This window comes from Plectropomus leopardus, chromosome 6 (genome assembly GCF_026936395.1).
Source record: "Plectropomus leopardus strain MGB_pleo_1.0 chromosome 6, ASM2693639v1, whole genome shotgun sequence".
In the NCBI taxonomy this organism is placed as follows: domain Eukaryota; kingdom Metazoa; phylum Chordata; class Actinopteri; order Perciformes; family Serranidae; genus Plectropomus; species Plectropomus leopardus.
The window spans coordinates 13,710,164-13,727,807 of record NC_142181.1 but is presented as its reverse complement, the minus strand read 5'-3'; the positions used below and the strand labels follow the sequence as shown (position 1 = coordinate 13,727,807).

The 17,644-nt window shown below is 38.3% G+C and overlaps 1 protein-coding gene across 15 annotated transcripts in view; it reads left to right on the top strand.

Annotated features, from left to right (window-relative positions):
* Positions 1-1,110: 1,110 nt before the first annotated feature.
* The window catches only part of agfg1a (ArfGAP with FG repeats 1a), a 22,956-nt gene continuing 6,422 nt past the window's right edge, over positions 1,111-17,644 (top strand). For 2 of the 15 annotated variants that reach the window (XM_088078816.1, XM_088078809.1), the window contains exons 1-7: positions 1,112-1,479; positions 9,060-9,153; positions 11,446-11,561; positions 12,731-12,896; positions 13,263-13,425; positions 14,418-14,537; positions 16,140-16,211. In XM_088078816.1, the coding sequence (XP_087934942.1) occupies positions 1,313-1,479; positions 9,060-9,153; positions 11,446-11,561; positions 12,731-12,896; positions 13,263-13,425; positions 14,418-14,537; positions 16,140-16,211 (898 nt within the window). In that variant the 5' untranslated portion in view covers positions 1,112-1,312. Of the gene's footprint in view, positions 1,480-9,059; positions 9,154-11,445; positions 11,562-12,730; positions 12,897-13,262; positions 13,426-14,417; positions 14,538-16,139; positions 16,212-17,644 lie in introns of all 15 variants that reach the window. The other 13 variants (XM_088078817.1, XM_088078812.1, XM_088078807.1 and 10 more) reach the window with 12 other exon arrangements.

The following is a 17,644-nucleotide window of genomic DNA, read 5'->3' as shown; positions in this document are numbered from 1 at the left end:
CCCACTACTTCTGCATAATTTCAGCTACATAAACCATTCAAATGTCAAAATGTTGTGCTCTTTGTGGACAGTTATTTTTTTCTACATTTTATGTGTGAAAGGACTAAAAATGTCTATTTTAAAACCATTTTGGTTTATATCAACTTCTTCTTTGACAGTCTTTTAGTTCAAGTCGTAGCTTCTTCAGTTTAAAGCAGTTCAGCTTTCATTTCTGTCAGTTTTTCAGATATTTCTGGCAATTTGCAATACATTTCTGCATTTTCAGCCATGGTTTTAAATAGATTTCAGCTTAAAGCATCCACATGCATGTTCCACAGGAAATGCATTTTCTTGTTATTATTGTTATTGTTGTAATTTTTAGGGTTTTAATCTGTTTTACTGATAATAAAACTCAACTCATTCTTTTTGTAAATTTCTCTATTCAACTCCTGAACTCCTTGGCATATATTTATTTAATATATTACTAATCTACTTATGTGTCTACATGTTCCCGTATGTGTACACAACAAGCCGATCAATTAAATTGTCCGCGCCGTGATTAATAAAGTTGTCTGAATTTGCTGAACACGCCAACACAATTTCCAAGCCCCATAGTGTTGCAGTGAGCACGCTAATCCGCATAGTGGCGCTAATGTGTTAAATAAAGACTACTGGGGCTCTGTGCACTGTCATAAGTACAACCAAAGAGATTTAATTTAAGAGACAAGATAGTTCACGTCCTTTTCTAACCTTCGGAATTCACTGCTGTGCACGTGAAAATCACCGGCCAATTCAACTTGCGTTTTTTGATAATATGAACACTTTAGATAAACGTGTATACAGTAACCCGTAACTGCAAGAATAAGAATAAAATCTTGTCATCGACACCGATCAAAAGTGGATACTACGCTCCACATACACGGCAGGAGGGCATTATTATTGTGGTAGACCACAAAGTGGTAATAACGGATTATTAGATAAGAGTGGTTTAACAACCTATACTATGATAAATGTGTTGGAAACGTAACGAATGGAAGACACATTATTTGGAGCTGAGCCTGACCCAAAAAGAAGGGGTGCATTCTGCATAACGCGATTTAAGCGAAGGCGGAAGTCGACGGCAGGAACCATCTTGCTCTGTTAATATAGCTGCTCCAACGCCTCAAACTCCTTGTTCTAGGAGACGCAAGGCCCCCCCTTGACAACAGAGCCATCAACCCCTTTCCCTCTCTGTCTTTAGCACGAGTCGGCACTCGTTAAAAAGCACAGACCTTTTGTTTTAGCTGTAGCCGACCCTCCTAGGTTTTATTAATCCTGCTGTACATCTCTAACCATGGCGGCGAGTGCGAAACGAAAACAAGAGGAGAAACACCTGAAGATGCTGAGAGAAATGACGAGTTTGCCTCCCAACAGAAAGTGCTTTGACTGCGACCAGCGCGGCCCAACCTATGCCAACATGACTGTGGGCTCCTTCGTGTGTACCTCCTGCTCTGGCATCCTGTAAGTTTTAAGTTGCTGAGTGACCTTAGCTTAAGCATGGCGCAAACGAGTTTGATAGCGGCATACGCTAACCTAAGCCACATAACCAACTAACGGTAGCTAACGGTTGATATGTAACGTTAGTCAGCGGTGCCAGCGGGAGACTAGCTGCCTTGACATTGTCTCTCTGCGCTGTGTTGGGCGGGGTACGTGTTTCACAGAGGTGTCAGTGCTCAGCGTAGCAAGCTAACGTAGCAACCACCCCACATGCTAGCTAACTGTAGCCTCCGATGCTAGCCTGTGAACTTATCTGACACTTACAAGCTAGGTCCTCAGATAAGCCAGGAGCCAGCTGCTGCTACCAGTTGCCGGCAGCGTTTCGAGGCACCACCTTTTGACTGAGCTAATTGATTCAGTTATGGTGTATAGACGATATTCAAAGACGCACGAATGCATTACTGCAAATTGTCTGTCGGGTGAGGTTTAGTTTACTCCATAGATCAGTACTGGAAATTATGAGTTTGATTTTAGTGACGCGTTATCGTTGCTTGTGGTTAATTGATTTTTTTTAATGTGATCTTTATTGCTCCAGGTGTATGATCCACCATTCGGACATTTCTCCCTCCATATATCACTTCAACCTGCTTAGAAGTAGTTTTAAGGAGGGGTCGACAGATATTGGCTTTTCTGTGCCGATACCGATACCGATACTGATTATTAGTATCTAATGAGACTGATAACCGATGTTTTGAACCAATATGCATTTTGATAAAAATGGAAATCTTTCAGTTAATATTTAGAACTTTGAATATAATAAAATCCGACACCAAACTGTGTTTAAATGCCTCTAATAAATGTTTAATAATAACTGAGACTTTTGATATACTAAACAGCAAATTCCTAGCAATTTTTTGTGATGTCAAGTGAAAATTTAAATAAGTAATGAATTAATAAAAATAGCTCTTGGAGGTTTTTACAAAGTAAAAGTTTCTCCTATGCTAACACAAATAAAACACTGATACAGATAATCAGGAAAATGCCAAATACCAGCCCTAATAATAAGCTGGGCCGATAATCTGCCGACCCCTAGTTTAAAGGTGGAATTTGAGTCTGAGGGATGACCTGGAGGCGATATTTCATTAACCTCATCCATAACAACAGTGAAGTCAACCCCCTATATCAAAAAGTAAAAAAAGTAGTTATTAATATTACAAATGCAAATGAAACTTTTGGTTGCCTACAAGAGTATTATAACAGATGTAGCTTTATTACACTATTCAGTCTCTAAGAGATACACACTGACAAAAATACTGGTAAGACTTTCAATCTTTGTCCCAGTAGCTGACCTCAAAACATTTTGTGTGAGTTCACTTGTCTGGAGTTTACCTCCTACAGCAGTTTGGAAAAAAAACCACTATCCACAGCAGCGATAGTTTCAGCGTTGCTGGGTGTTTTGACTTACGATAGCATTTGCCTGACTTAAAGCTTTGCTGTGCAGTTGTGTAACCAAGCATCTGTAGCTTGGGATTTGGGATTAGTGAAGCATTCCATTTCTTCTTATTCAGCTAAAGATATCCCACTTCTATAAAGCTGTCAAATGTTGCATGTTATAAATGTTTTATTATATATATTTGATGCTGGCCACATTTAGAAAGAAACCTGAAGTGGTATGACAGTAATGACAATTTATTGCACGATTCTCTAAAGGTTTATGAGTTATTGCATAATTAATGGAAAATGGGCTTACAGTGTGTTTGCCTCATATTCTGTATATTGCATGGCATTATGCTAATCTGAACATAATCACTCTCCTTTTAGGACTTTTGAGGATTATGCTATTTTTCTCATGTATTGCATTGACAGTTGGTCCACTGAAAACCAAGTTATGCCCTGATACATCAAGTGCTAAAAACCGTACAGCTCTGTTTTCTGCCCGAACACCAGTCTAGCTAGGACCTTTAATGCTCATGCTTTTCTTTTGCTTGGATCTAATTTCAAACATAACATCACAGTTATGGTGTCAGTAAGGGATTTCCTGATACGATCTTAAACATGGGATTGGGGGCCGATCAAGGCATTTATCTACTGATGGGAATCAGTAATGTTTAGCTTATAGAGCATCCAATCTTTTGTGTATGTCAGCTGTCACACAGATGTTTTTATTTTCATGCACAGCAACGTGGAGCATAGCTTTTGTCAACTCTGCTTCCCTAAGCTATCTCTCTGTGTCTCCTCTCTGCTGAACTAAAGGGCAGAAGCTGAGCAACACCACACAATATAAATGAAAATGCAGTATGAAACTGCTTATGTACGTTACTTACAGAAGTTATGAACACTCATTTTATTTCAGCTAAGTGTGAGAATCTCGTGTTTTGCTTGCTACAATGCCTGGTGTGTCTCTTTCCCACGCGGAGAGAGCAGAGGAGACCAGTGCACAGCTTACTACAACCACACCTGCCACTGCTAAGTGAATCAAAAGCCCCACGAGCAAAAAGCCAACATGGCTCATTTATTAATAAAGGGTAATCTGCCCCAAAAGATGTTCAAAAGACAAAAATAAACACTCAACAGATGACAGATCATTCAGGTTACTGAGAAACGGGCTGCACTGCAGCAGCTAACGCTGATCTCTTAAAGGGACAGAGATATTCCCTCAAGACAGCTAAGAGACCAACAAGATTTAAGAGAGGGTTTGTCATTTTGTGCTTTATTTTGTAAATATTTAAAAATAATAAATAAATAATAGGCTAATAAATAAAAGAAGAAAACATTAAGGAACAGCTTGGATGTAGGCTTTTTCTAAAAATACCTTTCAAAGAAGCCTTCTTTAAGTGTGCATGGTGTAGCTGTATTATCTAGGAAAACAAAAGTATTGCATCAGGACTCTGTATCAGCAGATATTCAGTATTAAATGACTTGGATTGGGATTGGTGGGAAAAAAAATGTGATCGGGACATCCCTAGAGAATTTTGATCCTCTCTTTGCCAACAAGTCCCATCTTTGCTCACAAACAGTTTACCTGGGGTTTTGTAAATGTATCAGTGTTTACTTTTCACAAGCCCTTAATAAGTGAAAACATTTGAGCAGTGTAAATTAGCTGAGGGCCCTTAGCAGGTAACTCAATAAGTTGTTCATCTGTACGTCCAGTTCATCTGCTCATTCAGACAGGCAGCAGCTTGCACTGGTCCTTAATGCTTTATGGAAATCGCCCAACCATTCTCCTTTTGTGAATAATGGTTTTTCTAATAATGTTGCAGGGGAAAGGGAAAGTACTAGTTGCTCAGTAATTCCCCACTGATGAGCTTTTAGTTTTATTGGTCGACAGGGAAACAGATGACTTCATTGATACAGTACTGTGCTGTATGTCCCTCATACTTTGCCTAAGATACAGCCCTGGTGGTTCGTGACCTTTATCCATGCAAACTGTTGCTGTCTCCACTGAACGTGAAGGTTATTTACTGTAACATTGAAAAGAGTGAGATTAATTGTGTGTTTGCTGATGGGCATAGTTTGCCCTCCATTTCACTTCACCAGTGTGTCTGTGGGGACTCCACTGTGAATTTCCCATCTGCTCACCCTATGGTATTAAAGCCTGTAATGTGAGTTAATTGAGTTCTTTAATAGCTCAAGATCGCAATTGCTCCTCTTCCTCTCCTGCTGTCTTTCTCGCTTGCTTTTAATGAAGATTAAACGTGGGGAATATCGGTTGCAAAAATCCTCTCTCCAGAAGAGTATGGGCTCGAAAGGATTGCTGTCTGGCTGATGTATGCAGGAAGCCTGGTGTGATTGTAGACTCAGGAAGTGGTATGGCCCCACCGTGCTGCTTCATCAGCAGCATGTGCTGTACTATGTGCCACAGGAAGTGGCAAAGAGGTCACTGTCTGCCGCTCTCTTTCCTTTTAATTCTAGAGAGGCGAAGACTTTGATATTATGAGAGAGCGCCTGAGTGTTCGTGCTCAGACTTGATATATTGTTTTGACTACTTTCTTGACTACTCACTTTGTCTGTTTAACCCTTTGAAACCTGGGCATATTTGCTTGTTTTCTTTCAGAAACATTGGAAGAAGACAATGAGCAATGAAAGGAGAAATCACCCAAAAATTGCAAGAAAAAAGTAAAAGAAAAAAGCACAAGAAAAATAACTAAAAAATAGCTTAAACATGAGAAAAAGTTCAAAATAAAACAGGGAATGACCTGAAAAAAAGGAGCAAATTTATAATAATTTTGTAACATAATTTTAAATATCTGATTAAGATAATTACTAATATTTTTCCCAAGATTTTGTCATTTCTCCCAAGACATTTTTTCCCTTGCTTTTTTATTTTTATTTTATTTTCTAATTCTGCTAAGGTCTTGCAACGGCTTTCGAGAACATTTCTTACCAAGTTGGCTCATAGGCTTTTTTGCCATGTTTTTGAAACAAATGGCACACATTTCCTCAGAGTTTGAAGATTTCAAAAATTGTGAAATATATTTCAAAAGCAGCACAAGAAAAGTGACGTTGCTCCAGGTTTCAAAGGGTAATAAACAAAAGTAGTGTTTGCTTTATTTACACTAGAAGGAAAACAAACTCTTGTTTACATTTTGCATACGCTGGAAAACATTTATGTTGCTGGTTATAAAGGAGTCTTTAAATGTTTAAACAGCACATTTGACTGGCGGAGACATTTGTGAAGAAATAGAAGTGATTTTTGATTTGAGGAAGTTGTTTGCACTTTCCTTCTTTCATTTGCAATTTGGGTACTAACAGTGCCAGATTGTTTAGGGGTGATAGCAGGGGCACAGCTACCTAACAACCTTCTCCACCATAGTTGTGGTTGTTAAATGGGTGGAGTTGGAATCTGCTATGTAAACACATTCCTTGTGAAGGTGGAGACCCTCCCAGGAGGAACACCACTCACAATGTCTCTTTCTGGAGGATTGCCCGTGGCAGGAAATAACCCCACTTGGCCCTTGTGCTCCTGAGTAAGCAGGCCTCTAACAGTCACGTGCCAGAGGTGGGGAGGTGTCACTGACACCAAAAGTATAAGATAATATTTATCAATGGCAAGTTAACAGATTTGAACTTTAAAACTGAGAATGTTTGGTTTCCTTGTGCCTTTGACATTCGCTTTCTTAAAAGGGTGCAGTGTGTGAAGCTGAAGCACCATCGGGTGACAAATTGATAATAGGTTAACCCTTTAAAATCAGTCAGCCACATCAATTTTCTTGTATTATTGTTTAAACTTTTGAACCCTGATCAAAGTGGTGCGCTCTCTTTCAAAAACAAGGGGGGAAAAAGGCAATGAACAACTTGGCAAGAAATGTTCCACAAATTGCAAGAATTCAGTCGATTTACAAAAGATTTTTTAAAACATCTCAGGGAAAAAACACAAAGAAGAAAAAGAAAGAAAGAAGTTATAAATAAAAAGTTAAAAATTATCATATATTTTTAAACACTTTTCAATGTCATTTCCTGCTGATTTTTTTTTAAAAACAGTCATAATTAGTTTTTTTTTTTTACTAATTTTTAGATAATTTACTAAATAGTTTATTCTTTAATTGCTAATTGCTTTCTTCCTGTGTTTTTGAAAGAGATCAAGCCTGCTTGCTAATTTTTTCAAGGGTTAACTTTGGATAAATGCTGATTTGTTTTTTGAATCATAGAAATTTGGCATTTTCTGTTATAAAAGGTCCTTAATGTAAACTTTGGAAGAAAGGGTAAAATACATCCTTTTTGCAGGGACTTAAAGCAGCAAAGTGAAGGATGATGCATAGCATCTCCTCTCTTTTGAGACTCAACAGTGCCAGTTTCTCTTACCCTGGAGCTGTTGCGGTATGCAAATGAGCTGAGTTTTCTCGGCTGAGCTGGTCTGATGTACAGTAGCGACTAGGTCATGATTATTTTACTGTGCAATATGTGATACTATTCTCTGATACACTATGCTACCCAGTAGACATGATCTGAAAAAAATGAACTTGACAAGTAGGGCAGTGTTTTGATTAAATCATTAATCTTGGTTTCACACAGTATCACCATGTAAGAGGCACTTTAAGTATTTTTTTTTATTTATCCAATTGGTAATTACTGTTGTTGTTTAATTTTCCCTGTAAGATCCTACTGTCCCTGAATACTGTCACGAATATTTGCTTCTGCCTGTTTTGTCTTAAAACACCCATAACTTTGCAATAATCCAACTATGACTGCAATTAGTTAGTATTTTTAAGATATTTGTAATATATTGGATTGATCTTAAGAATCCTAAGTGATGTGTTGTGTAATTTGTCTAACCAATGGCCTCAAACCCCAAATGCTCAAGTTTATAATAAGAAAGAGAAAGGTCCATTTAACAAGTGTTTATTTCATTCTATAATACAGAATGTGAGTTGCTTTTTTTTATTTGGCAATAATAATAATAATAATAATAGCTTTTTTTAGTTTCCATGGTTGATTTTGTAAATGTTGAAACATAGCTGTAGTGTTAAGGTGTTTTCTGTTAGGCCTGTGGCATTCTTTCAGCCATAACTATCATCTCTGAAAATGGGGTCAGTTTGACATAACTGGGCAGAAGTTGATAAAGTCTTGCCCCCATTAATAGTCAGTGGATATATGGACTGCTTCCCAATAGAAGCATGGTTGCTCGTGTCATTGTATACATCTGTTTTCTGTCTTGTGTTTTTGAATGTAAATCAACACAGCTGTTTGTAACACTTTACAGAACAGTCAGCTGATGGTGGATGTGTAAAGAATGGGTGGAGATGAGGACTGTTCTGTAAGGGGTAACATTAGTGAATAATTTAGCAGTCTTGTCTAATGTTTCACTGCCTTACAATCTGACTCCTTTATATGTGTAACATTGTGTTTGTAATTGTGACACTGTGGATCTAATTTCTTAGAGCAGTGGTTACCAAAGCAGGTGCTGCAGCTAAGGGTGCTGCAGGTTTTCACCACATTAAAAATGGGTGTCATTTCAGTAAACTACATTTTATGCTTTTAAACATATGGCAGAACTATGGTTTCAGTTTAAATATTTTGCTTGCATGATAAATGCTGATTGGTTACCTTCACAGACAAAACATGTGGTGACATTGAAGCCAGCACTGCATTAGCTCTCAGATACTGCAGAGTCCAGGAAAATACTCAGGCAAGCAGCCCTGGAACTTAATTTAACAGCCTAATGATGGTTCATTTCAACTATAACAGTTACAAGGCATTTTTAATTTGGGCCGTTGTGGCATGAGCTGTGACCTTCTCAGGAAAATGAGCAAGGCTTGTGTAGGCTAATGGGTGTTAGTCCATAATAGAAGATTCTATATTAAGGGACATCGCTCGTTCTTTCACTGTACTGACAACCTCTGTTCAGTCAATGGCCGTGTTAGGAGAGATTTTCAACCACTTCCTTTGTTCTGTTCTATCCGCCATCTTTTTCTGTCAGTATATGTCTTTGTAATTTGTCTCTGTAATGCGGTCTTTCTCGTCCCAGTTACACACACCAGCCAGTCGGCTTGTTGCTAATCAAACGGCCCCGTCCTGAGAGGTTGAATCCTAAGTATGTCCGGATGAGGTCGTCATGTAGTGACTTCAAATTAAATTGACCCCTGTTTCCATTTCTCCACCTACAGACGAGGACTGAATCCACCCCACAGAGTTAAGTCCATCTCCATGACAACCTTCACACAACAGGAAATCGAGTTCCTACAGAAACATGGCAATGAGGTAAGCATGGCGACTGTGTGTCCCGTCACAATTGTTAAGGTTGAGGTCAGCTTTTCCACTGCTTTGTTATTAGAATTAGAATCTGCACATCATTGTAATTCATCATGCAAGTATTTTGGCCCGTCACAAGTAACACTGTATGTGCCAGCCTGGCAACAGGGAAAAAAAAACAAGACAAAATATTTCAAATTTAGAAGGAAACACATGTCACCGTTAAATGACTATAGCAATATTTTGGTGCCATCTGGGAACATTAAGCATTTTAAAAAATATTACAGTATTATGAGTATTGCTATTTTATTTTGTAGTTTTAGGTTCTTACTTACAAATGCAAAAAAAATAATGTGCTTGAAAAAGTGTTTATTTTGAAGCCTTATTATCAATGTTTTATATCAAAACTGGATCTAATGACAGTGTAGTGTGAAATGGGTTTCCCCACAGTCAGTTTTAATGCAACCCTGCAGCCTTACTCAGCATTTTTACCGCCATTAGTTTTTACGTTTTCCAACTGCGTAGTTGGGTTTTCTCATTGCTCGTCAACCCTTGTGAACATTGACAGTACGCTCCCTGCCCATCACAAAACAGCAGACAAACACAATTAGGACCAAGCTGGTGAAGAAATCTGCACAAGATTTTCAGATATTTTCTCTGGAGTTTGTCTAAACACATCCAAACTTGAAGGCAAGTGACTTTTTTGACAACTTTGCCATTAAAAGGTGGAGTGAATTTCAAAGACCTACTTTTCTCTCTTACCCAAATATTCTGTGCATTAGCATTATTTAAATACATTTATACTTTTCATCAGTGCAAATCAACCATTTTGCAGCAGACTTGTTTCAAACCGACTATCAGTAAAACTCATTTATTAGAAATGGCATACAATGTGATAAATATAATCAGTGTGATAAATATAATCAGTGTGACAAATATAATCAGTAAATGATATGGCATTTTTCATAACATTTGCACTGAGTACTAACAGAATTATTAATAAAATGTCAAATTGTATTATGGTTAGAATTCCTATAAAATGTATGTCATTCAAATTCTGACGCTCTTCATCATGATCAGATAGAGTAGCACTGCATTTGTACTGCACAGAGGAACCAACGTGCATCATCATTCACAAGCTTTTTCTGGTCAACGGAATATGAAATAGAGCAATGCCACCTGGGAAGCACAGCCTATTAAAAGCTGTAGCAAAGTGGCAGGACGGGCAGACATGCAAGAGCCTCAAGGTTGAAGCTGATGCATACATCCTTCAAGGCTGCTAGATTCTGTAAATACTTCTGGCCTCAAGTTGCTTTTTTTTCTTTCCATGGAGAGCACTTGACACAGAACTTTATCTTGTTCTCACTAGCAGTTTTAAAATCTTACTAATTAAGGGGAGGCATGCTTGCGAGTGCTGAAAGTTTGTGCGTGTGAAATCCAGCTAAAGAAAAAGCAGCAGCAGGAGCTTGCAACTGAGGAGCCAAACTGCCTCTTGCAGCACCATTACTTCATTTGCAATGCAGCACCCTATACTGAGTGCACACATGCATGAAGCTATAAATCTCTCATTACAGGATTAGACAAATACTTAAGGAATGCTGTCCAAAACCCAAAGCCAGAGAAAGGTGAGACTCCGAGTGATTTTCACCAAGTAACTATATTCAACCTGTGCCTTCAAACATAGAGCCAGCTCATCCTTGACTCTATTAGGGTTGCAGCGATATACCGGTTTCAAGGTATACCATGATATTAAAACTTACAGTTATCATGCTGTATACATTTGCTACATCTATGGCAAGAAAAATTGCAACTGGTCAGAGAATCTCACCGTTATTTTATTATTATTACTGTTATTATTATTTTTTTATTTTTGTTGTTATTGTTATTATTTTTTTTATAAAGATAGATATAGATATATAATGTAGTATATTGTCACACCATGATATTTTCTGAGATGGTAATTGCACCATGAAAATTTCTTTCTGTTGCAGCCCCAGACTCTATACAATACCTAGCGGAGATGTTCGTCCATTTATTGCTCTACATAAGCACACCATCTGCAAAAAGTCTTGTCGAATGTGCACGTTTACACTTTTTCAAAACATCAGTAAATGCTCTTAACCTGCACTTAATCGCTTAGGTGATCATCACTGTTTACTTGTGGCTTTTCGTTTTATTTCCTTGTGCCTCTTTTCACTTAAGCATGACAATTTAATGTCTCATAATAAAACCTGACAGCTGTGTGTGCTACAGAAACGTTTCACCAAAAGTCATTTGCTCTGTTAATCCTGTGTATTCCAGGTATGTAAACAGATCTGGCTTGGCCTTTATGATGACAGAACTTCCTCAATACCAGATTTCAGAGAACCACAGAAGGTCAAGGAATTCCTACAGGAGAAATATGAGAAGAAGAGATGGTAAGTCAGTTGTACAAGCTGGCAGAGCAAGATATGAACAATCCTTTGGCAGTGTGCACTGCACAGACATGTAGTTTTTCTTTGTGTTTTTCTTCTCTCTGGCTTGGAATGTCTTGCAGGCAGCTCTTAGCAGTTAGCCTTGAGCAAGCCACCAGATACCCTTCTTTAAATGCACACTGTAGGTCATTACAGTCAAGCTGCTTTATGCACTAGACCTAGTTGTTTCACAAAGTTGTATGCTTAATTTTGTTAAAATATGCATGAGGCTAAGCACAGTTGTTACTAATGAATTGTGACTTCTGGTTATGATGACTAATGAGAGCAATTATTTCTGACAAATAAAACTAATGGCAGAAAGCTGCCTGTCATATTGATACTTGCAAATTAGGGAATGGTCATCAAAAGTAAATATTAATTTAGTGAGACTATTGGTTTGTACAGTTAAACTGTTACAATACAAAACTGAGACGCATCATTAACACAAATGTAGTTCTTTTTCCTGGATATTCAGGTATTCATTTAGCAGTAGCCTTTAGGTAGTAATTCGTCTGTCTCCTTTCAGTGCTTAGTCTGTGACGTCTGACCAAAATGAAGAGATGAGTGATGCTTGTCTCAACCTGCCCCACCATTTACTGCAGACGGGCATTTTTTCACTCACATAGGCCATTCTCCTCTAACACATGGCTTCTCTGCTAGCTGTTAAACATATTTGCACCCAAATAAACATTTTCTGTTTGGATTTGCAGAACGATTTTTTTTGCCAAAGACAATGTACTGACTCATATAAAAGCAATCTCTCAGTCATCACTTATGACTTACCAGATGTACGTACTGGTGTATTTTTTCTGCTGAGACTCTGCCCTTTGCCTGTGTTTTCTTATTTTTGTCTTATTGTCTGTGCTTGGGACACTTGGGTGTGTATCTTCAGTGCAGTCAGGTGAGGTCAGGGGCTTAGTAAAAAGGAAAAAGGTAGCAATCAGGTGCCACACCACAAGCAGCAGCAGGCATCCAAGAGACATGCTGAAAAAAATGCCATTGTAGTGAGACAAGAGTGAATCTCTGGTTCGATTTTACTCGAGCTTAAATTGGCGAGCTTGTTAGCAAATACTTGTATACTTTTTTAGCCAGAAGCATATAATGTAATGCATGTGATGTGAAATGTTTCCTAGGTATGTACCTCCTGAACAGGCCAAGGTAGTGGCATCCGTCCATGCTTCCATCTCTGGCTCCTCAAACAGCAGCACCAGCAGCACCCCAGAGGTTAGACCGCTCAAATCCCTGCTGGGGGAGTCAGCCCCCTCCCTACACCTCAACAAGAACACCCCACCTAATCAGGTGAGATTTATGCAGTGTACATACATGTACATGTGATGAATTTGTAATTGCTGCCAGAAATGTTGGCTTACCTATGATTTGCTGATTAGGTTTAACAAAGTACTTTCAAAATAGTAACACTTTGATGACAAAAGAACGGATAATAAATTGAATGGTCAATTATGAAATTTACTCAGTTTTCTCACAAAAGCTTTTACATGAACAAAGACATATTGTAGACATAGAGGGACAGTGACACTGCCTGTCAAAGGCTTTTTTCTCATTCTCGCGGAGATTATTCAAGGACTCACACAAGTGCACACATTTATGCATACTGACCAACACATACCTGCAGTTTTTTTCAATGCCATTTCTTGTCTCCACCAGTCTCCAGTGGTTAGCCGTGGACAAACCCAACAGCAGCAGTTCCATGACAAGAGGTTCGACCTCCTCAGTGACTTGGGCGGAGACATCTTTGCTGCGCCGCCCAACATGAATGCAGGCGCCGGCTCCAGTTTTGCTAACTTTGCACATTTCAACAGCCACACAAGTAAGGAACAGACGAATAACTGATTGAACGTCTAACATTGGGCAGTAAGGGAATGCAGGAATTGAGCAATAACTCCCGTCACAATGGGATTCTCCTTTTAAATGTGGAACTCGTCCCACATTGTTTTACACACTGTAACCAGGAACATCACTTTATATACCAAAGAGGGCTGAGTGCAGATGTGTTGTCATTCACCAGTTTAGGTCTCATCTATTGGTGAAATAACCTCAATTTTTTGAAAGGAAAAAAATCATTAATTTAAGATTTTTATGTGCATCTAGGAGTGCCTGCCTCTTTCGGGGGAGAACAGGGTAGCAAGTTATGGGAACACTAAATATCAAGTAATGTTTTTCATGATATATAAAATGCTTATGGTGTTTTAAATAGGCAATTTAATGGCGATTGATGTTGCATTCTAACTATGGCCTTTTATAAACTGTGGAAGATGTTTGAGATCATGCCGAATCTGTTAAATGTCAGCAGCCACAACCTCCATAATTGCAAAACATGCATAAATTATGGAATAGTTCCAGAGGTGATATTGACTGACACATCTCCATGGTTACTAATGAGAATAATGTATTCATTTCCCCCTCAAAGAGGTATCAAGACTTAATGCAGTGACTAAAGTGGCATCCTTACATCTCCACAAACTAAACACGAGCACAAATGCACATCTGACTTTTTTATGATGTGTGCAGTGCCACACACATCCATACTGTGCTCAGAAGGGAATCCAGACAGAATCTCATGGGAGAGGCGGATCTTGCCCACCTTTAAAGCTGCTGTGCATTTATTGTCATGTGACACCACCCTATGATTATTTCTCATATTTAGCACATAATCCATTGTATTTGCTTTGTAGTCTGTTATCCATGCCTTTTGTCATCCGTATAAATCCATTCTATTATTATCTCATCCTGTGTTTTCCTCTCATTATGTTTTTTTTTTTTCATTTGTTTGTCTGAACCTCATCCTGACACCACCTCAAGCAGCACAGAATGCCACCGCAAATGCAGACTTTGCTAATTTTGATGCATTCGGGAGCACTTCTGGGTCGACAGGTGGTTTCCCCTCCGCACCCCAAGCCCCATTCCAACCCTCAAATACAGGTAGAGCACGTTTTCTTTATTGGACAAATGACACATCCGAAGTCACTCTCACATGAAGGCATTGGCTAGTATTAATATGGAAACGCACGTACTGGGAATGTACATTTAAGCTAAACACACCTAATGTAATTACATTCAGAAGATTTTTTTTGTCAAATCACCAGTTTTGTTGCCATTTGTAATTTAACTGTTGTAAATATCCTCTGCTTACCAATACAGTGTGACAGTTGAAAGACCTCTGTGCACACGATGGTCGCTTTACTTTCCAGTAGTCCCAATGAGGTTTTATAACCAAGAAATGAAGCAAAAGTTTGGTTTATAAATATAAAATAACCCAAGGCAAATATAAATGCTAAAACATATTTCTGTTTCCCAGAACAACAAATTGTCCTTGGCCGCAGTTGAACACATGATGCTATGTGCACATGGTATGTGCCTTAGGCCAAAAACTCAGAGGTCACAGTTCATGAAAGACCGTGAACACCAGTGCAGACATGAGAAGCATTCCCTCTAAGCGTCACATAGCGTATCTCTATTTTGGAATACTTTAAAAGCTGCATTTACATTAATAACTGCCAGGTTCATAAAGGTAACTCACTTGTGTGAAAAAAGTCCAACAAACTCATTTTTAAAAAGCAAGTGATGGTTGTACACTGGAGTAGTCTACACTTACTACACATAAAAATCGAATGCTGGGCTATAGGACTGATACATCTCGAATATGTAAATCATTTGTTTTTTATGAGATAAAATATACAATAGTGAAACACCATTGTGCACTTATTAGGCAGATGATTATAGTGATATGGGATTTGTAAAATGGCAGATTTATTTCGCTGCACTACTGCAGTTACCCTGTTTATGTCCCTAAAGGATATTTTGGGTTTAACATTAGTGTAAATATATGCAATGTGGATTCTATGCAGTTATTTAGTTGGATCTGAGCTTGTCTCCTAAAGCAGCTTCTTTAATTACATATACTTTTGTCCTTAAGTAAATAACCTAACCACACACTGTCATACTGTTGTCCTAGTCTCACCTTTGTTTGTCATTCAGCTCAATTTTCCCTAAGTCCTTCCTGCAGCATTATGCACATTTCATGTGAAACTCATGTATTTGCCCAGCAGTAACTGGCTGACTGGCTTTTTACCTGAGCTCTTTGCCTTCTCTCTCACATGCTAATATAAAAATAATGACTCTCAACCATCTTTTAAGCCTCCTCCCCCTAGTCTCAGGAAATGTTTGTGTACTACAATGCCCTCTGCTGGAAGTCTGCATTGATAACTATCTTAGTGTGGCGCTGCATACTGATCTCTTTAGTATGCCTATTGCTTGATGGATAAAGCTCCCCTCTCTCTCATGGCTTTGTCAGATAATCCCTTTCTCACAGACACAGACTCACTGTGCTTTCTGGCCTAAGCTGTCCTTTCTGTCTCATGTGTTTTTCACCCTTTGCTTCAGCAGCAATTGATTTGCTTTGACTTCATGCTTTTTATTTTTTGTCCCACTGGTTTAGTTGATGTCTTGTCTTTTGTGTCTGCGCCCTATCTTACATTGCTCATTGCCCCATTTTTCCCTCCCTTTTTGATTTTTGGCTGCCAGCGTTCACTGTGCTCTCATCCAGCCGCAGTATGGGTGAGTTTGCCACTGCTCTGCCTCTCCAGGTTGCACACAGTAAGTCTCTCGCTCTCTGGGCTTGCCCTCTTAACAGCTTTCGCCCTTTCCACCTTCTCTAATGTGTAGTCACTCTGATCCTCCTCTCGCCGGATGTGATGCGTGTCTTAGCATGTCTCTCTTTTTGTGTCCATAACCCTGAATCACTGAACAATCACGCTGGGATAATAAGCTCTGATTGTTTCTGTCACTGTTGTGAGCCACTATGGAGAATAAACCAAATGAAAGATTGGAAACAAAAAATTCAACAATAAATTCAACAATAAAAAAAAAACATTGACGGTAGTTTTGTCACAATACTGAAATGCGAAGTTCAGTATAATCCCATGAAAAATATTGATATTTCATACTAATTCTGATGCCACGGGGTAAATTTACATAGAGGGGCATAACAGTTAAAATTGTTATCAAAAGATAAATAAAACATGACAACAATGATATTTCTTTTCCTGGTTTTCAGCCGAAAACAGCAGAATGACTGTAATAATTATTGATAATAAGAAAGTGATAAAGCGCAACTGGTACTTGTTACGATAGTTTAGAAAATGAGTATTGAAACTTTCAAATTCAATTCAAAATCGATATGTATCAATAATTTGATTTTTTTTTACATCACTGAAAGAAAGAGAATCGCAGAGAGCTGACAGATGAAAACAGAGTAGAATCATACGGTCACTATACAGTCTTTAACATATCATTTCCCCTCAGCAAAAGTATGATGCCCAATGAGTCCTATAAGAAGTTACTCCAGACTTTACTTTAAAAGCATCATCATGAGCATGTTTAGGTGTTGTGCTAATAAATATCAGGATTGTCTGGTATTCTCAGGGCTCTCAGTTTCATGTTTACAACTTCAGCTCCTCAGAAGCGTTTAGACTACTGTTCAAAGATGGTTTATATCTGCTAATAGCAAATGCTTCTTTAAAAGGAAGGATGTCCCAGTATTTACTCGTAGAATCTCCTCACTATTCAGTAGGCATTTCTTTTACATTATTTACATTAGCAGATAAACCTTTTCTTTAGATTGGTTTGTCATATGCATGTAAGATTTTACCTAGACCTGTGCTCTTTTTCCATCTCCCTGAGCTAAAGGTAGTCGTACAAACAATATTTCTTGGAATGCAGTTAAACCACTGGTTGAGATTTAACTGGAGTGGTGGTTTCAGTGTCAACACTAAAAATAACCTTTTCTCCCTTTCAGGATTTTGAAGAAGTTAGCTCTGTTTTACCTCAATATCCAAAAACGTTTGTTTTGCTGTGTTAAGCATTAAATATTGTGGTGTATTAATGCTTTTATTGGACTGCAAACACATCAGAGTTCTTGAAATCAGAATATCTGCTCTGTAACAAAAGTTGAATTTCATCTCCAGGCCTTCTTAGACACATTGAATATATAGTATGAAACAAATAACACATATTTGTATTTAAAGTGG